The 18,073-nt window shown below is 40.6% G+C and overlaps 1 protein-coding gene across 6 annotated transcripts in view; it reads left to right on the forward strand.

The window, feature by feature from the left end:
* Window positions 1-18,073, forward strand: part of MGAT5 (alpha-1,6-mannosylglycoprotein 6-beta-N-acetylglucosaminyltransferase) — a 324,384-nt gene that overhangs the window by 219,893 nt on the left and 86,418 nt on the right. For all 6 annotated transcript variants that reach the window (XM_039874524.1, XM_039874520.1, XM_039874521.1 and 3 more), the window contains one exon: window positions 16,995-17,128. In XM_039874524.1, the coding sequence (XP_039730458.1) occupies window positions 16,995-17,128 (134 nt within the window). The remainder of the gene's footprint in view (window positions 1-16,994; window positions 17,129-18,073) is intronic.

Consider the following 18,073-nt stretch of genomic DNA (forward strand, 5'->3'; position numbering starts at 1 on the left):
ATGGAGGAGTGTGTGCATATACATCAGTGTATGTGATTTTGCTTGTGTTTTCAAAAGAAATATGAAAGAAAAAGTAACAAGCTAGTAAAAGTGATTGTTACTGGAGGAAAGGTGTGCAGGGTCAGGCATAGAAAGTAGATGTCTCTTATTTTATTCAGATAAGGTACCTTATTTTGACTTTGGAACCATATAAATGTTTTACATAATTTAAAACAAAGAGAGAATAGTATTCACTAACAACTGAAAACAGATTGAAAAAAACGAAACAAGACTAGTGATATATTCAGGTTGGTGTTAATCTCTCAAAGAAAATGATTACTTGAAGTGACTTTAAGACCATCTTTGGACCGTATATTCATAGTGGAAAATATTTATATTGTTATTTGAAACCATTGCAGGTATACTGTAGGAACCAACATTTTCAGTATATAAGAAAGGGGGAGAACTTAACCTATTTCCCATTTGCCCCGAGAATATTCACCAGCGGCACTTGGCAGCTGCAGCATTTATCCTGAGATGAATCGCAGATTACAGTCCTAACCATAATTACTCACAAAGTTTGCCATACATCTCTCATGCTTTTCAGAGGAATATATCAAAACACGACTGATGCAATTGAAACAGCCCATTTGAACAGAAAATGAATGCGAAATTATCTGAAAAAAAGAAAAGGATTGCAAAGGGTACGACTATAGCCAGATTCTGTGGTGAACTTATGGCACTGAATTGGTGTGACAGGAAGAAGGTGACAGGGTCATCAACATTCCACAATGGTACTGTGATTGAAATAGACAACAGAAATGGAGAGAAAAAATTAAGAAGCTGTGTGTCGTTGTGGATTATAATGAGAATATAGGAGTATATAGTGGCATTGGCTGATCAGATGCTCACTTCTTATCCGACTGAGCACAAAAGGCACCAATTTCGGTATGAGAAATTCTTTTGCCACCATCTAAACATTACAGTGCTGAACTCCTACATCCTGTTCAAGAAGAATAATCCTAAGCACACAATCAACCATGTAAACTTCAGACTGAAGTTGATTGAAAGAATACTGGAAAAGCATCACAAGCCAGGGCACCAATGCCTTCAAAGTCATCCGTGCTCTGGTGATGTCACACCTCTTCGCCTGTCTAGAAGACATTATTTCCCCAAGAGCACACCACCAGCATCAAGGAAACAGAATCCAACCTGTTGCTGCAAAGTTTGCTGCTCCCACGATGACAAGGGTGACAAGATCAAGAGAGAAATGTGATATTTTTGTGTAGAATGTGATATTCCACTTTGTGGTCCATGCTTTGAAATTTACCACATGAAAAAAAAAATGATTAAATAGTGATCATCATATACATTTCTGTAACATTAGGGTTAGAGACAAGTTCTATTTAGAAATAACTCCAAGGACAGTTTTTATATTTTATTTTCACATTGAAAACCAGTCAGATTTGCTTCAGCCTCAAAGAGTGTGTTTATATAAAATTAAATTAATGCTGGCAGCAAGCTGCACTTTTTCTTTCTAAATGGGAAATGGATTATTAAAGAATTCAAGTAGTGACTGTATTTAACATTCAACTTGAATAGGAAATATCCATGTGAACTTATTTTTTTTTCTCTTTAAAAAGACATTTTCCAGTTCTGTACTTTGAAAAGGACCAGAAGTAGAGGCAACTCACTCGTAAGGAGTAATTTTAGCACTAAAACTGGGATTCCCCAAATACCTTTCCCACTAAAAGGAACCTCCTGCTCAGATAAGTAGCTGATTCCAGGTCAAAGGCAGGAAACGTGCAAGATGGGACATCTTGTCATGCCAGAAAGCAAGGAAGGTAAGGCAGACCAGTGGGGTGGAGTCAGAAGGACACATAGGAGTCAACAATGGCGTAGTTAGAGCATCAAAAAGAATAAGGACTGCGTGAAATCAAACCAGTTACAAATAACTTGTGGATTCGTCAGAATCCATGATACTTCAAATAAGAAAAACCCACAAAATCAATTGATCACCTTTGCAAGTTGCTAGGATACCACTTCATTACTCTGAAAAATAAAGGGAATGAATCCAGCTTTGATCCTGATTTTCTAAGACAAATTATGTTTTATGACAATCAGATAATTGATAAAAGTTGCTAATCATGGAGAAATCACAGCTAATAAATGCAAAAGGATCGAGGAATTAGAAAATCAGTGTCGTATAATTCCTAATGAGATAATGGAGCAAGGTCGAGATCCTCAATGGTTGCTAAATCCATCAAGTATCAGGTTGATGGGAAAATCCTTCATTGATGAGGCTGCCTTGCATGGAGAAAATAGAGAAATGAAGCAGTTTGAGACCCTTTATCATGGTGAGAGATATCAGTTGGAGAATTTGCAGCGGAAACCAGTGACTCTTGCTCCTCGCTTCCCAGAGGCTACCCACAGAGGGGCCCTTCCTTCCCACATGACAAAGGGGTGGGGCCCAGCCCAACCCAGTCCTGTCTTTTCCCACAGAATCGTTCGTCCATTTCCTCGCCCTTTGGGAAAATGTGGCTAATCTAGTGGTCTAAAGTGCATGACCACGTCTTGTCAGAAGTTATAGTTTGTTCTTGTTAATTTTGAAAAAATGAAACAAATTTACTTGTACTTAATATATGGGCTGATAGTAATCATTATCTAATTGATATATAAGTATGCGTGTGTATTGCGAGTATGCTTAGATTGTCTTCACTGATGGGTGAAAAGTTTGAAGACCACGGAAACTGTTGTGGAATCAAGTCATCTTCAAGTACAGCGGTCTGTCTTTGAGATTTAGCAGTGTTCTGGCATTTGTGGAGTGCGGAGAGGGCACCAATGGTGAAGCATTTTTAGGAGCCATGAAATAAGATGCTCTTGACCAGCACATACTTGCTAGCAAATGTTTGGAGTACACTTCTCACTTTAAGTAAGCTTTTCTTTCTTCTCTAACTCATTTTCCTCACTAAGTTGGCGGGGTTTCTACAAGTTGAAAAGCATGGATTTTCTTTATTGTTTTGCCCCAAATCTCAGAATTTCACTGGAACTATCATATTTGTGTATTCTGTCTGCAGTAGAGCAATTTCATGCATAGTGTTAGCACAGACTTTTTCTGATACCTTTCGAAGCAGCTTCTACAGGGAACAACTGAGTGGTCAGAATATACTAAATCTGTGTGACTAGATGTATTGAGTGATGGTTTTTTCCAAGAATTTGGAAGTTCAGTTGTTCCTTTCTCACGGAACGCCCCTCATTCCTGCTTTCACCTCTTGTCCACACTCTAGCCTGGCCTCTGAGCTAGGCACTAAGGCCTTCCTCCTGCCACCAGAGCCAGCTCTTGAAAGCTCAGCTGAGACCAAGCTATTCCTTCTCAAAGACTGCAGGGCCTTCTCTTTGCCCATGGTGTTAGGTCCAAAGTTCATAGCAAAGTATTTAAGACCTTCGGGTCTTGGGCCCTCCTGCCCTTCGCTCCCCATACCTCATCCCTCCCCAGGTCCTGGCTCCAGCCTCACCAGACAGCCTGCCTCCGTCACATCACCCTGGTAGCAAATTTTTTTTTCTTTAAAATTCTATTTAAATAACTTCATCTTCCAATGAAATGTAAAAAGAAATATCATCCTTTTACCAGAATAAGGAAAGCCTCCCCCACTGAAAAGTCTTCCATATCCTAATGTAAGCATTATTATCTTTTACATGCATACATTTTATTTTATTAGTTTCAAGTATACAGTACATTAGTTAGACATTTATATAGTTTATAAAACGATCCCCTAATTGCTCTTTCTCTCCTCTGATTCTCCACCTTGCAAACATTTTTGCATAGATTTAACACACATACTAAAATTTTGTATCTCCTTTTCTTCCGCTTAATATATCATAACTTTTCCAAGGTTCTTGTAAACCCATGGTTTCCAAATCTGTTTTGTAGTCCATTAAGTGACTAGCTCCTAATTTGTATTTATTTGGGGATATTTTTGTGATTTCTTGTTGAGAATTAATTGTTGCTTTTTCTGAGCTTACCAGGGGCTTGGCTTGGCCCTGTATTTAGGCATCATTTCAGTTGGTGGCCTTAAGTCTGCTGTGAATCCTACTTTTATTCCCGAAGGTAGTATTTTTTTTCTCAGTTTCAAATAAGGTGTGTTATACTTCAAAATCAAAGAAATCTGCCCACAACAGAAAAATAAAATAAACAAGGCATTTACCTATACCATTTAGAAGAGAAAATAAAATCCTAAGGTGATGATTTGCACCTCGAGTTATCTAGTATTTCAATAGTTCTGATTATCTACCTGCATGACACACTCTCACAATATATCTGGCTTATGTAAGAACATTGGCAGTAGTAAGATATCTTTATCTAATGGAGTTTTCCCCTCTCTTTCCCTGGAGACTGCCTCAAAGTAGCAATAGCAGAGATTATCAGATTCCTTATTCCTGGTTTCAGTCAAGTTTCATTTCAGACTTATATTATACAGTTGAAAACTTCGAACAGTGTTTAGTAGTCTGTCTCCTAACCAGCTCACTATTCATATCACTATCATAGAACATTTCCTTATTCTCTAGGCCAAGTCTGGTTGTAGGGGTTTATTTTTATTAACTAATTTTTCGAGTACCTGCACTGTTTCAGCTATCATTTCCAGTATGAAAACAAGAAGGAATTTGCCTGTTGGGTGCTCACAATCTGTAGTTACAGCCAAGGCTGTGTAATATTCAGTGTTTCTTGGTACATGTGGAAATTTGGATCACAAAAGACAAGGAGAAATAATGAAGTTGAGTGAAGAACAGATTGGGGATTGGGGATTTCACCTCTAATCTGTCTTTTTAAACGCCCCCCTCCCCAAATCTCCCTAAAGTGTTCCTTAACAAGGGCTAAAGAAGTGACTAAGCCTGAGTTTATTTGTTCATTGTGAGACTTAGGTTGGAATATTTTTTGGTTGTTTATTTTGTCATATATGTCTCCTGACCAACTACTGTGTGCCAGGCCCTGTGGAATGCCAAAGTGTCTGCTCTCCAGAATCTTACTTCTTTATGCGACAGGAGGCATGTAAACAAAAATAAGGCTTTATCATACTTCCACGTTAGAAATTACAGACCCAGTTAATAGGGCAGAGGGGACCTCAACATAGAAGCAAAGCATATCCTGTGTTTTCTATCACTCACTTCTGTCAGGGGGATGTCGTAAAGTGTTGGTTCACAGTAGGGTAACCAATTCATCCCGGTTTTCAAGTTGAATGGCCTACATCATGGGAACACCCTCTTCATTGGGCAAACTGGGGTGGTTGGTCACCTCTGTTCGCAGTGAGTAGACATTGTAGGCTAGAGCAGAAGGTTATGTAGAAGAGGAAGGAAGAATGAAGACCAATTACAAAAACCCATTTTGTGGGCTAAATTATTAATGGAAAGGAAAGCAGTGCAGGGGAGGGAATGCCTCACTTCGTGACCTCCATGGTAATTGCAAAATAAAGCCATCCAGTTCTCCAAATTGTGCCTCTTTAGCTAACAACACTTCTAGTGTTCTCTCTCCTTTGAGAATTCTAGGTCAAGCATTGAAAAAAGGGTTCATGACTTTGTTAAAAGGCTATACAGGTGAAGGGCTAATTGGTACCAGTTCCAGTTCATCAAATTAGGTTGAGGATTTGGTGAGAGAGGGGCCACACAAAAGCCAAATCCTTAATTACTAATCACCAGCTTTGTGCCTGTACTTGACATATGTCATCTCGTTTAGTCTCTGTTATTCAAGTTTCGTGTCAGAAGTTTAAAGTAACCTGCCCAAGACAGTGGCAAAACTGAGATTTGAACACAGCACTGTCACAGCCCACAGCTCATTCTATCCCCTGTGCTCATGGTTGAAAGATTGAAAGATACCTGTTGGGCCTCATCTTCTCTTTTCTCAAATGAATGCCTTTGTGCTTTGGGAGCCTTTCAGGAGGACACGAGGTCCTGAATCTGAACTCCTATCATGATTTGTGCACCATCTAGCCCCTGCTGGCCTCTCTAGGGTTGCCTTGCCTCCTTTTGGCTTTTAGGTGTCTCCCAGGTACCAAGTTCTGTCTGACTTCCAGGCCATTTCATGTGCTGTTCCCTTGTCTGGGAGCCCCTGTCCTTCACCCCCCACCGCCCTGCTCATCCTTCAGGGAACCGTTGTGTCCCCAGGTAAGTCTTCTCTCCTTGAACCAGGCTCCCCTGCTCTGTGGCTCTCACAGCACCTATGTTCCAGACCAGAGCCCACTTGTTGAGCCCCACGAGCATGATCACTGCTTAGTCCTCAGTGCCTGAAGTGGTAACATCATTGGTTATAAATATCTGTTGAATTAATGAATAAAGAACAAATAGACCCAACTACAAAATGGAGTTAATTAAAATGTAAGTCAGATCATGACGCTCCTGTGCTCACAATGCGGTGGTATATTGGAAAGACAAGTCATCCCAGTGGCCTCAAGACCTGGCGTGGTCTAACTCCACAACTTGTCTGGACTCATCTCTTACATGTCTTCTTGCTCACTGCTTCCTAGCCTCCTAGCTGTTTCTTGGATGGGCCAGGCACGCACCTATCCTAGGACCTTTGCATGGATTATTCCGTCTTCCAGAACATTCTTAGTTGTTCGTTAGAGTTCCATATCTTGTTTTGCAGGTCTTTAACCCAAATGTCACTTCAGCGAGATTAACTCTGACCCCCCACCCCCCATTTTAAATGCTTTATTTTCCTCCATACCTGTATTACCAGGCAGCATTTATGCTTCACTTACTTTTGTTTATTTTTTTTCCTCCCCTGGAATCTGAGGCATATATTAGTATAGTAGGGATTCTGTCTGTTTTGTTCTTTGCTGAAACTCAACACCTTGAAGAATGCCTAGCACATAGTAGGCATTCAGAAAATATCTATCTATTAAGTTAAATTGAACAATAATGCCTATTCCGTTTTTAATCCATGCAACAATGTAGGGAAAGATAAAAGGTGTTGTACAAATTTAGGATTACAGGAGCCTTTTGAGGCCAGTGGTCTCTTGTTCTCTTTGTCTTCCCACAGAATTTATTCACATGGTTGGGTTATCAGGAGGTGTTCAAACTATACTCATCATTGCTGTCATCGACATTCTAAGTCTGAATTTCTCCAAGGATTGGGGGCTTCTGGCCATGTTTATTTGCATGATTGGGTTGTACAGTGGCTCGTAGACCGAAAGTTTTGCCCAACAAAACAAGAATTTTAGAAACAAGCTAGTTCTCTTTCATGCAAATGACAAACTTCTTGGCTTCGGCTAAGGATCGCTTGCTTCCATGTACAGTTTTATTTTTAGGACCTGACAAGTAAAGGGAGCTATTTGTGATTTAAACTGCCTTTTTTGGCCTTTAACTTGGATCAGGAGACTCTACGCTTCTATGTAGACCAGTGGGTAATAGGATCAGCCTTGGCAATTTCTTCTTCAGTCTGAGTCTCAGCCTTCAGAAGTGATATTCTTCTAAGAAGTCCTTTCCTCCCAAATTGTTTTTCGACACTCGAAAAATTTATTCTGATGTGCCTTCTGTCAACGGTTCAGGCACTTATCTTTTCAACTCAACTCTTTACAGTAGTTTCTCTATCCTACATCCCAACCTCCTTTCTCTCTAAGAGCCTAGTACCACCATCATTTGAAAAAAATCCAAAGCATAACATCACTATCTGTGTACAGTTTTTAAAACAAGATAACTTCTTGTGTGTGTAACTTTATTTTTCAATAAAATTTTTTCTGTCATGTCAGTTTCATTATTATGGGAATCCAAATTAACGATGTATGTGATGGCAGCCAATATTCTTCCTCGTTTTAACAAAATTTCTCAAATAAACAAAAAAGGTGAAAGAAATGTACGGTAGAAACCTACAACTTACACTCTGCAACTAACAGTTTGCCTTATTTATTCTATGACATATCAATCCATGTCTGTCTTCTCTTCAGCCATCAATCCACCATTTTATGCACTTAATCTGTAGATGTTTTAGCATGAAGTCATCAACTAGAGTTCAATATTGGTCAACAAACTGTGTTTATTTCTTTTTTATCTATAACATTGAATATTTATGTACTACCTCTCTTCAGCCTAATATAAGCTCAATGAAGGGAGCTTCATGCATGCTTGTTCAGTTCACTGGTATATCCTTAACTGGTGAGTTGTTGCCTGGCTCTTAGTAAGTGCTCAGTAATTGTGCTGATGTTGAATGAATGATGGTACTTAATTTTTTTTTTCAATTACAGTCGATATACAATGTTACATCAGTGATTAGACATTTATATAACCTGCAAAGTGATCACCCCATTAAAACTAGTACTCATCTTATATACAGAGTTATTACAATACTACATATTCCCCATGCACTATTCTATATCTCCATGACTATCTGGTAACGACCAATTTGTACCTTTTAATTTCCTTCCTCCTTTACCCATCTCCTTAACCCTCCCATCCCATCCAACAACTATCAAAATGCTCTCTGTACCTATGAACTTGCTATTTTGTTTGTTCATTTTTCCTATTCTCTAGATTCCACATGTAACTGAAATCACATATTTGTCTTGCTCTGTCTGACTTACTCCATTCAGCACAGTACCCTCTCAGTCCATCCATGTTGTCACAGATGGCAATATTTCATTATTTTTTATGGCTAAGTGATATTCCATTGTATATATGTACCACTTCTACTTTATCCATTCATCCATTGATGGACACACAGGTATCCTCCATATCTTGACTATTGTAAATAATGCTGTAATGAATACACATGAATGCACATGTCCCTTCAAAGTAGTGTTTTGGGTTTCTTCAGATAAATAGAAGTGGGATTACTGGGTCCTACTTTGTCTCTTGTGATAGCCTTTGTTTTAAAGTCTATTTTGTCTGTTATAAATATTGCTGCCCAGTGCTTTTTTTTTCATTTCCCTTTTATGAAATATTTTTCCTTTCCCTTTACTTTGAGTCTATGTGTGTCTTTTGATCTGAACTGAGTCTCTTATAGGCAGCATAGGTGAGGATTTTGTTTTCTTATTCATTCAGCCATCCTATGTCTTTTGATTGAGGCATTTAAACCATTTACATTTAAAGTAATTGTTAGATATGTAGTTATTGCCATTTTAATATTTATCTTTTTTTTTTTCCTTCTTCTTAAAGATTTCCCTCTAACATTTCCTGTAATACTAGCTTGATGATGATGAACTCCTTTAGCTCTTTCTTGTCTGGGAAGCTCTTTATCTGTCCTCCGATTCTAAATTATAGCTTTCCTGGGTAGAATAATCTTGGTTGTAGGTTTTGGCTTTTCATCACTTTGAGTATTTCCTGCCAGTCCCTTCTGGTCTGCAAAGTTTCTGTTCAGAAATCGGCTGACAGTCTTATGAGATCTCCCTTTTGTATGTAACTAACGCTTTTCTCTTGCTGCTTTTAAGATTCTCTCTTTGTCTTTAACCTTTGGCATTTTAATTATGATGTGCCTTAGTTTAGGCCTCTTTGGGTTCATCTTGTTTGAGACTCTGCACTTCTTGAGCTTGTATGTCTGTTTCCTTCACCAGGTTAGGGAAGTTTTTTGTCATTATTTCTTCAAATAGGTTTTCAATTCCCTGCTTTCTCTCTTCTTCTTATATCCCTATGATGTAAATGTTGGTATGCTTGATATTGTCCCAGAGGCTCCTGGAACTATCCTCATTTTTTGAATTCATTTTTCTAAAAGCTGTCTGGGTGTTTCCTGCTACCTTATCTTCTAAATCGCTGATTAGATCCTCTGCCTTATCTAATCTACTGTTGATTCACTCTAATGTGTTCTTCATTTCAGTTATTGTAGTCTTCATTTCCAACTGGTTCTTTTTTCTGTATTTTATCTCCATTTTTATGTTTTCTGTTTCTTTTTTGAAGTTCTCACTGAGATCATTGTGCATTCTTATAACCAGTGTTTTGAACTCTATATGTAGTCTTGTCTCCATTTTGTTTAGTTTTTTTTTTTCTGGAGATTTGTTCTGTTCTTTTATTTTGGACATGTTTATTTGTCTCCCCATTTTGGCTATCTCCCTGTGTTTGCTTCTTTGTATTAGGTAGAGCTGCTATGTCTCCCGGTCTTGATAGAGTGGCCTTTATAGTAGGTGTCCTGTGGGGCCCAGCAGTGCGGTCTCCCTGCTCACTTGAGCTGGATGCTTCAGATGTGTCTCTTGTGTGGGTTGCTATTGTAGTTGAGCCCTGGTTGCTGTTTGCACATCAGTGGAAGGAATTGACCCTTGTGCTGATTGGTTGTGAGGACTGGCCATGACTACAGTGAAGGAGCTGTTGTGCAGGGCCTGGTGCCTGCCCAGTTTGTCCATTGGGTGTTTTTTTGTGGAGGTGGTTGAATGGTGCTCTGGTGTGGTCTAAAGCTGGCCTTGGGTGTGTTGGTTCTGGGGCCTCTTGGGAGGGCTCTGTTGCTGGCCAAGGTCAGCTTCTGCTTGTGCCTTGCCTGGGGCCACTTGATGTGAGCTACAAAGTGATCTGCCAGTGGTTGCCACTCGTGCTGGGCTTGGAGGTTCCTGGAAGAGGCTAAGCTGCGGACCCAGGCCAACTGCTGCTAGTTCTGGGCATGGGGCTGCTTAGCAAGAGATATATGGCATGCTGAGTCCAGAAGCTTCTTGTTTGGAGTCTGTGAACCTTTGAGAGATTTTAAGAAGGTCTCCGGCATGAGCCAAGAGAGGCAATTTGTATGGAAAAGCCACTGGAATTGGTGTGGCTGGTCCCGCAAATTGGGTGAGGCAGAGCCTCAGGGAATCACCAGGGCAGAGTGAAACCACGTTAGCTAGGTTGGTGGAGACTCAGATATGGTGGCCACCTTCATCTGCATGCTGGATTGGGGGTTTAGCAAAGGAGCAATGGCCTCTTCCAGCACTTCTGTTTGGAAGAAAGTTGCCCCTCCAGCCCCTGCCCTGATGTCAGACAATTCAGTCCCTCCCCTTATGTCCCTGGCACCTTTCAAGCTGCTGCCCCAGCACTGGAGCTCAGAGTGAGTGAGTCTGTCAGCGAGTAAATCCATTGCTGGGCCCTTTAAGAGGAGTGTCTGGAACTCCAGGAACCCTCCATCTCACTCAACCACAGTCTCTACTGGTTTTCACAGACAGAAATCATGGGGACTTCTCTTTCTGGCACTGAAGCCCTGTGCTCAAGAGCCTGATGTGGCGCTGGGACCCCTCACTCCTCCTGGGAGCCCTCCACAGCCCGTTCTGTGTCTCCACCCTTCCTACCAATGTCACTGTGACTTCTTCTATATGTCCTTAGTTGTAGGACTTCTGTTCATCTAGACTTCTCAATGATAGTTCGGTAGTTTAGTTGTAATTTTGATGTGGTCATAGGAGGAAGCAAGCACAGTGTTTACCTACTCTGCCATCTTGACCAGAACTTGAATGATGGTATTTAGCAACTTGTGATGTTAGAATTTTAAAAGTCTGTAACACTGATTTGTTTCCCTTTTTCCCAGTATCAACTTTGTGACCAAGATAAAAAGATGTTAATTTACCAATTCGGTAAATATTTATTTAACATCTATACTCTACCAGGCCTGAGCTAGGTCCTGGGATAGAGTGATGAAGTGCCTTGACTAATGATTAATCCCATGGAAAATAGGCTTTGGTTTTGGAGCTTTTGTGCAAAGAACATGGTGCTGGAAGTAGTTTAGGCATAACCTCCGCTGCCTGGTAATGTAGATCCACCTGTAAAGTCAGTCACACCAGTTTATTAAGCACTTCTCATTGACTCAATCACGCACAAAAATATTTCCTGAATTCCTCCTATGCTCTGGACTTTGGGAAGTCAGAGACATGTAAAAACCTGGCTCAGCCCTCAAATCACACACAGTCCCTTGGGGGAAGATAGTGATGTGTGATGAGGGCTTTAATTCTTCATAGTCTAAGAGGAGGAGTACTCATCTCAGTTTTATGGGTTAGGGAATCTCTCAACTGGGAGGTGATGGGAGCAGAGACTTAAAGGGAGGAGAAGGAAGCGATAGATGTGCCAAACAGGTGTCAGCATGAGGAGATGGAAAAACATGGCATCGAAAACCCCAACTGGGTCATCATGGCATAGAAGTATCAGTCGGAGGGTGATCTGAAATGAAGCCAGAATGATAGGTATGCTGGTCCCTGCCATAGTCACATATTTGTTTCAATGAATACCTTGTCAAGCAACACAGAAAATGCATTGGAGTTAGAGAGCAGAGAGAAAGAGAGAAAGGGGCAAAGCTGAAGTTATAGAGACTACTTAGAAATTCACGGCAGTTTACGAGTTTGTGATGTTCTATGATATTCTTTGATGTAGATGAAGTTAAGAATTGGAAACATCCTAAATGTCCTGTGGTTTGGTGTATTAGGCAGGATTTCTGTCATATTGGCTTGGTCACAAGGGTTTGTTGGCTCTTGTCACTAGGAGTTAAACCTGGCTTTAGGAAGAGCTGGATTCAGAGCCTGGAGGATATCTTTATTCTCTCCGTATCTTGGCTTTGCATTTCTCTGGATTAGCATCATTCTCAGACAGACTGTCCTCAAATGGGCACATAGATGACTGCAGCTCTCGACTTCTACCCTGCCAGCTTTGTGACTGTAGCAGAAAGACATTGACTTTAAAAGTAGCTCTGACTAGTACTGGACCAACTGCGATTGGCCATACTTGGATCATAAACCCATCTTTCAGCTGAGCCTTGGTCAGGTAGAGTCCTCTGGATTATGTACCCATCCTTGGAGGCAAGGGGAGAGAGGGAGTCCCTGGGTCAGGACTGGCACCAATCCAACCACCTGAATGGAACAGAATTGCATGGCCTGGAGAGAAAGGGCAGTTAGTTCCACAAAGTAATGTTGGCAGCCCAGAATGGGGGCATTCCACCTGATGATGGAATGAGCTCAGGCACTGAGGTATTGTGCTGCTTTAACAAGCAGTGATGAGCTGTGGTTATTAACCCAGAAGGATACCTGTGACACATTGTGTAAGTGAAAAACATTCCCAAAAGAGTAGGTATAGTAGGATCCACTTTTGATTAGAGGATAAGAAAGATCCATTAATCCAGAAGAAAAAAGCTCATTAATAGTGGTTATTTCTAGGTGGTAAGATGATGGATGACATCTTTATTTTCCTTATATGTTTTTTTCTATTCTCTAGAAAAAGTTTTACACTGAGGATATATTTCTATTATAATCAGGAACAAACAAACAAACAAACCCTGTTTCTATTTAGAGAAAAGAAAAACTTATCTATTACAGAAGTCTTGATAAGAATCGATGGGACCAGAACTAAGAAAGACAAAGAGAGGAGGAAAGGAGTTGAGAGATTTCTGAGAAGCTGACATCCTCAGGACTTGATGATTGGCTGAGGGTGGAGCCCAGGCTGGTTCTGGGGCTTCTGTCCTTGGTGACCTGGTAGCAAGGGGGACCCAACACTGTAGGACCAGCTGTGTTTAAAGACCAGCAGACAATCTGTTAAAACAAATATTTGCATTTCTTAAAGATGTTTAGGACTTAGTGGCGGAAAAACAGACCTCAGAAAGTTATACAATTAAAAGAAAGGTCTATTTGAATAAAATTTTTAAATTTCATTTTAAGAGAGGACATTATTACTGCTTGGTAGATATAGTATGTATCTCATTTATTAAATTAGTTTGTAATCTCTGTAAGGGCAGAAACTCATCTTCATGTTATAATCCCTCAATACCTAGCATATAACCCGGTTTGTAGAAAGAGTGCTCTAAAACGTTTGTCATTGAATGAATTATTCAAGCTGAAGTAACATTAGTTCTTAAAAGAAGTCATCACTGTAATGTACTCAGGAAACTCATCAAGCTGATTTATAATCATTTGTAAATAGGCACTTCCAGAGTGCTTAAAATAATACTTTTCTTAATATAAATGCTTGTCCTAAATTATTTTAAGTCAATTGTTAATGTTTAGCAAATCCCGTCTAGTTTGTCCCTGTAAAAAAAATCAGTTTGGTCTCACATACATATAGCATAAGTTGCTCGAGAAACTGAGGTAATACATGTATGTATATTTTTTCCCCTGGGTCTTTTCATGTGTTTTTGCTCTACCTTATAACATTATTTTCCTCTGAAGCATGTTTACCACTGTAGTTCACAGAGCCCAGAAAATAAATTATTTAGACTACGAGGCTGTACACTAGAAGTGCTTTAAGGAGCGTGGACTCTGGAACCAGCTGGTCTGTCTCTGAATCCCAACATTGTAGCATGCAGACATGGGCAGTTTAACTCTCTGTACAAACATTTTATCAGGTTTTCATGAAGACAAAATGAAATAGTTACTAGAAAGCATGTAGCACAGAACTCAGCACGTAGTCAGAACTCAAATATCAGCCATTTTTTAAAAACACATTTGTTGATCTCCTGCAGTGGCGTGATCTCCAAAAGTACAGGATTTCCTGTGTCCCATTTATGATGAGATTTCTTCGATTTACCTTGAGATGTAAAGACCTTCTTTTTTAAAACCCTCCCAGCACAGCTGAAGTCCGTGTTCCCATCTTAAGTCAGGGCTAAAGGCAAAGCTTGGTGTAAGGTTAGGTCTCCACACAAAGGTCATTTCAGATTGCATCAGCCTGTACTTGTGGCTTTTGATTTATCATGAGCAATTTTAGGATGTCACCAGGGAGGTACCCAGCTGCTGGCTAGCTCTTGGAAGTAACCGCAGGCCGAGTCACAGGTGAGCAACCCCTCATGTTGCCGACACTCAGCATCCTGTGACAGGTTCAGCGTTACCTAGAAAAAAATATGGGGGGGCGGGGGGGTCTTGCCAGTGCTCATGAAATGTGGCACTGCTATTTGTTAGCACTGCTGCTGTTTCTCCTTAAGTCTCATCTGAGGTCCTGAAACTGCACTTGCAGGTTGTCGATTCTCAAGTTAATAGCTCCAGATGAGAGAGGTGTTGAAATAATGTATTTGGATGAAAACTTGGAGGGGAGCTCGTGTGCAGAATTCATTCTTCATATAGTGTCAGAGTTGATTTAGTACCAAATTATAGTCAGAATACAAGTGCCATTTCTCACAAGTTTTTGAATAGATTATTTACTCCTCAGTCCTCTCACTAAACTAGAAACTATGGGAATCTTTGACACAAAAATATATACAACATACATGAATATTTTTTCTTTTATGAGTTTAACGACCATTTTGTTTTTTGCTACACCTGAGTGTATTATTATGTGAAATAAGATGTATTAAATGTTTTAGATGCTAGATTACTTTTTTTTTAAGTTCCAACATAGAGTCTAGATCATGGAGTTGCAGACAGGTATCAAAGCATGAAGCTTTAGTCATCACATATATTTTCTAAAGATGAAAAACACAGTCTCAAAAGTGTGAGATTTCAAAAGTGTCAAAATTTTTACAGTTAACGAGGATTTACAAAGAAATATTTAACGCTGTCTCATTTAGAATTTAGAATTCACGAAAGCTCTCTTCCCTGCCCCCATAAACCTTCAAATCCCCTCCCCCTAGCTCCTCAAAAAATAATAATAAAAAAAAGCAACGATTACCTTTTGTTGGCAGTAGAATTTATTCAGTAATTTACTTTCCAGCCAACTGCAGCCATTGCCGTTGCCTCTGGGCACGTGTTCAAAAACACAGAAATGAAATAACAGATTGGCGAGACCTAGCTCAACTTCCCAGTCACAACCCTATTATCTCCTCGTTCTGTCACCCCCATTAGGCAAAAGCTTGGGAGGCTGGATGGTGATAACACAGTATTTTATGCCCCTTGGCCGTTCGGGGCTTTCTGCCAGTGCCCCCTTGTTCATCTTCACTCAGAGAGTTGGAGAGCGGGGCGTGGCGCTTCAGATTCCTAGGCCTTTGCAGGCCTGCCCACCCCTGCTCCTCTCAAAGGGCTTCTGTGCAGCTCCCTGCCTGGGAATGAGCTCCTGAGTTTTGAGAAAACCAGAACTGGAGAAATGACCCAACTTCCTCCGTCTGTTTATCACCCACCTGTAAAGGAATATGGTTGTGTTGAATGAATATACACGGTGCGGATTTTCCTGAATATCAAGTATGTCTCCATTTAAGTTACTTTCAGCTCTTCTTTTCAGGTCAGAGTCAGACAGAGAAGTTGCTTCATTTAATATTGTGGGGCCTCTGCAGGGTCATCTTGAGAAACAGATTTCTCTGGGTAGAGTGAATGTGTAGGAGAGGAGGGTCTGTTTCATCAAGACGGAATTGTTTTCTGATTGTTGCTTTTTGGTGAAATTCCTTTTAAAATTGTAGGCACAAGAAACAAAACATTTGATGAGGGCATGGGGCTGCTTTCCCCTTTGGTCAAGTGTTAAAATAGAGACGTTTTAGAACTCAGATGATGAGCGATCCAGAGTAAAAGGCCTTTTCTCTTCCAGAATAGTCTGTTCTGTAGACTGGACACGGTTCTTTGTGGTGGCTGGCTTTTGGGGATGGGTTACATCCTAGTGAGCTTCCTTTTTTATTCTTATTCCATCCATCTTTTGTAATTCTTTAAGGAGGTATAAGGTTGGGGTAATGTGCCTTTGTTTTGCTCCCAACTCTTTTACCTAACTGGACAGTGAACATAGCTGGAGCTGGATCAGATGGTGTATATGCTCCACTGACAGCGCCCCCACACCTGTTGAGAACCACTGATCCAGCCCTGCTCCCTCCAAAGTTCTGGTTATTGGTTGGTAAAACCCAGATGAGGGCATTTCCGTCAGGAGACAGTAGCCTTGTTCGGAGGAAATAGGAAGGAGGAGAGCACAGAGCTGAATGTTTTTTAGACAACTGTACTTTACACTAAAAAAAAAAAAAAAAAAAGGCAGGAATTGGTTCAGGATTTGGGTCAAGTTAATCCATCCTGAAGAGAACTATTCTCATGTGAAGGTTGTGCTGGGGTGATGTGGGAGCAGGTAATCCTTTACCTTCCCAGGTAAGAAAGAACAGGGTAAAACGAAGACATTTAATTATGAGCGAGATGGCTTGTGTTAAATTTGTAATTGTTGTTTCTTCTTGCTGATTAAATCCTAACTGCCATGTCCTTTCCTTTCCACATCAGCTCATACCCCAGACAACAGCTTTCTGGGATTTGTGGTTGAGCAGCACCTGAACTCCAGTGACATCCACCACATTAACGAAATCAAAAGGCAGAACCAGTCCCTTGTGTATGGCAAAGTGGATAGCTTCTGGAAGGTGAGTCAGTCTGTGTAAGTGTCTGTCTGTCTGTCTGTCTGTCTTTCTCTCTCTCTCTCTCTCTCTCAAAGACGCTTGTCAGGTAATTTAATTTAACTTTGATCTGGGGAGCAATCAAACCAAGTGCCCAGGGCTTAATGGGATCTGCTTAGAAGTAAACAAGATTATGCAAGGATTTGGTTGCTCATCATTTGGGGATCTAATAAAGGCTGTACCTGCTCATCCATACAGTGGCTGCCCAGCAAAACCTTTCACTCTTTGCATGTTGGAAGTGACATTCACATTACATACAGCTGCTTTCACATCCTGTACTTGCTTCCAAAAGCCCAGTTCCAGTTCTCACAGGGTCTGGATATCTTTCCGGAACAAGGCATTGCTGAGAGAGACCCTTTGCCAAGTGGCTCTTTGCCTCTGCCTTTTGGGAAATGGTGTACGAAGATAGACAGCTAGCTCCCTTTGCCCGGGGAGTGCAGTGGCCTTTGCATCCTCTTAGTTATAGTCAGAACTCACAGTGGCCAGTACTCAACTAACCAGGAAGGGAGAAATGCCTGCTGGGGTTGACTGAGGGTAGTTTGCTCAGGAGATCTTGGACAAAACAGCATTCTTGGCCACAGACTGAGCCAGGTTTTCTGAAAGCATTGTGCTGTTGGGCCCTAGAGAGCCCCTTGGCCCTCCTGAATGATTTTCAGGGCATATATGGGGAAGGTAAACGAGAGAAGAACCGACTGAGGCATGACCTATTGACACAACATGCAAATCTTTTTATATGAAAGTATGCAAATGTCATAATTACTTTTGAGTCCATGTTCATGTAGGACAGAGGAGACTCCAAGAGTTCAAAACATGCCTCTTTCAAAATATAAAAGTTAATCACTTTCTCAAATGATCAGGAATGGTGGTCCCATGTTATCATGTTTTCTTTATTGAGGAAGTTAGAAATCTTCC

Source organism: Pteropus medius, unplaced genomic scaffold (assembly GCF_902729225.1).
Source record: "Pteropus medius unplaced genomic scaffold, Ma_sr-lr_union100, whole genome shotgun sequence".
NCBI lineage: Eukaryota > Metazoa > Chordata > Mammalia > Chiroptera > Pteropodidae > Pteropus > Pteropus medius.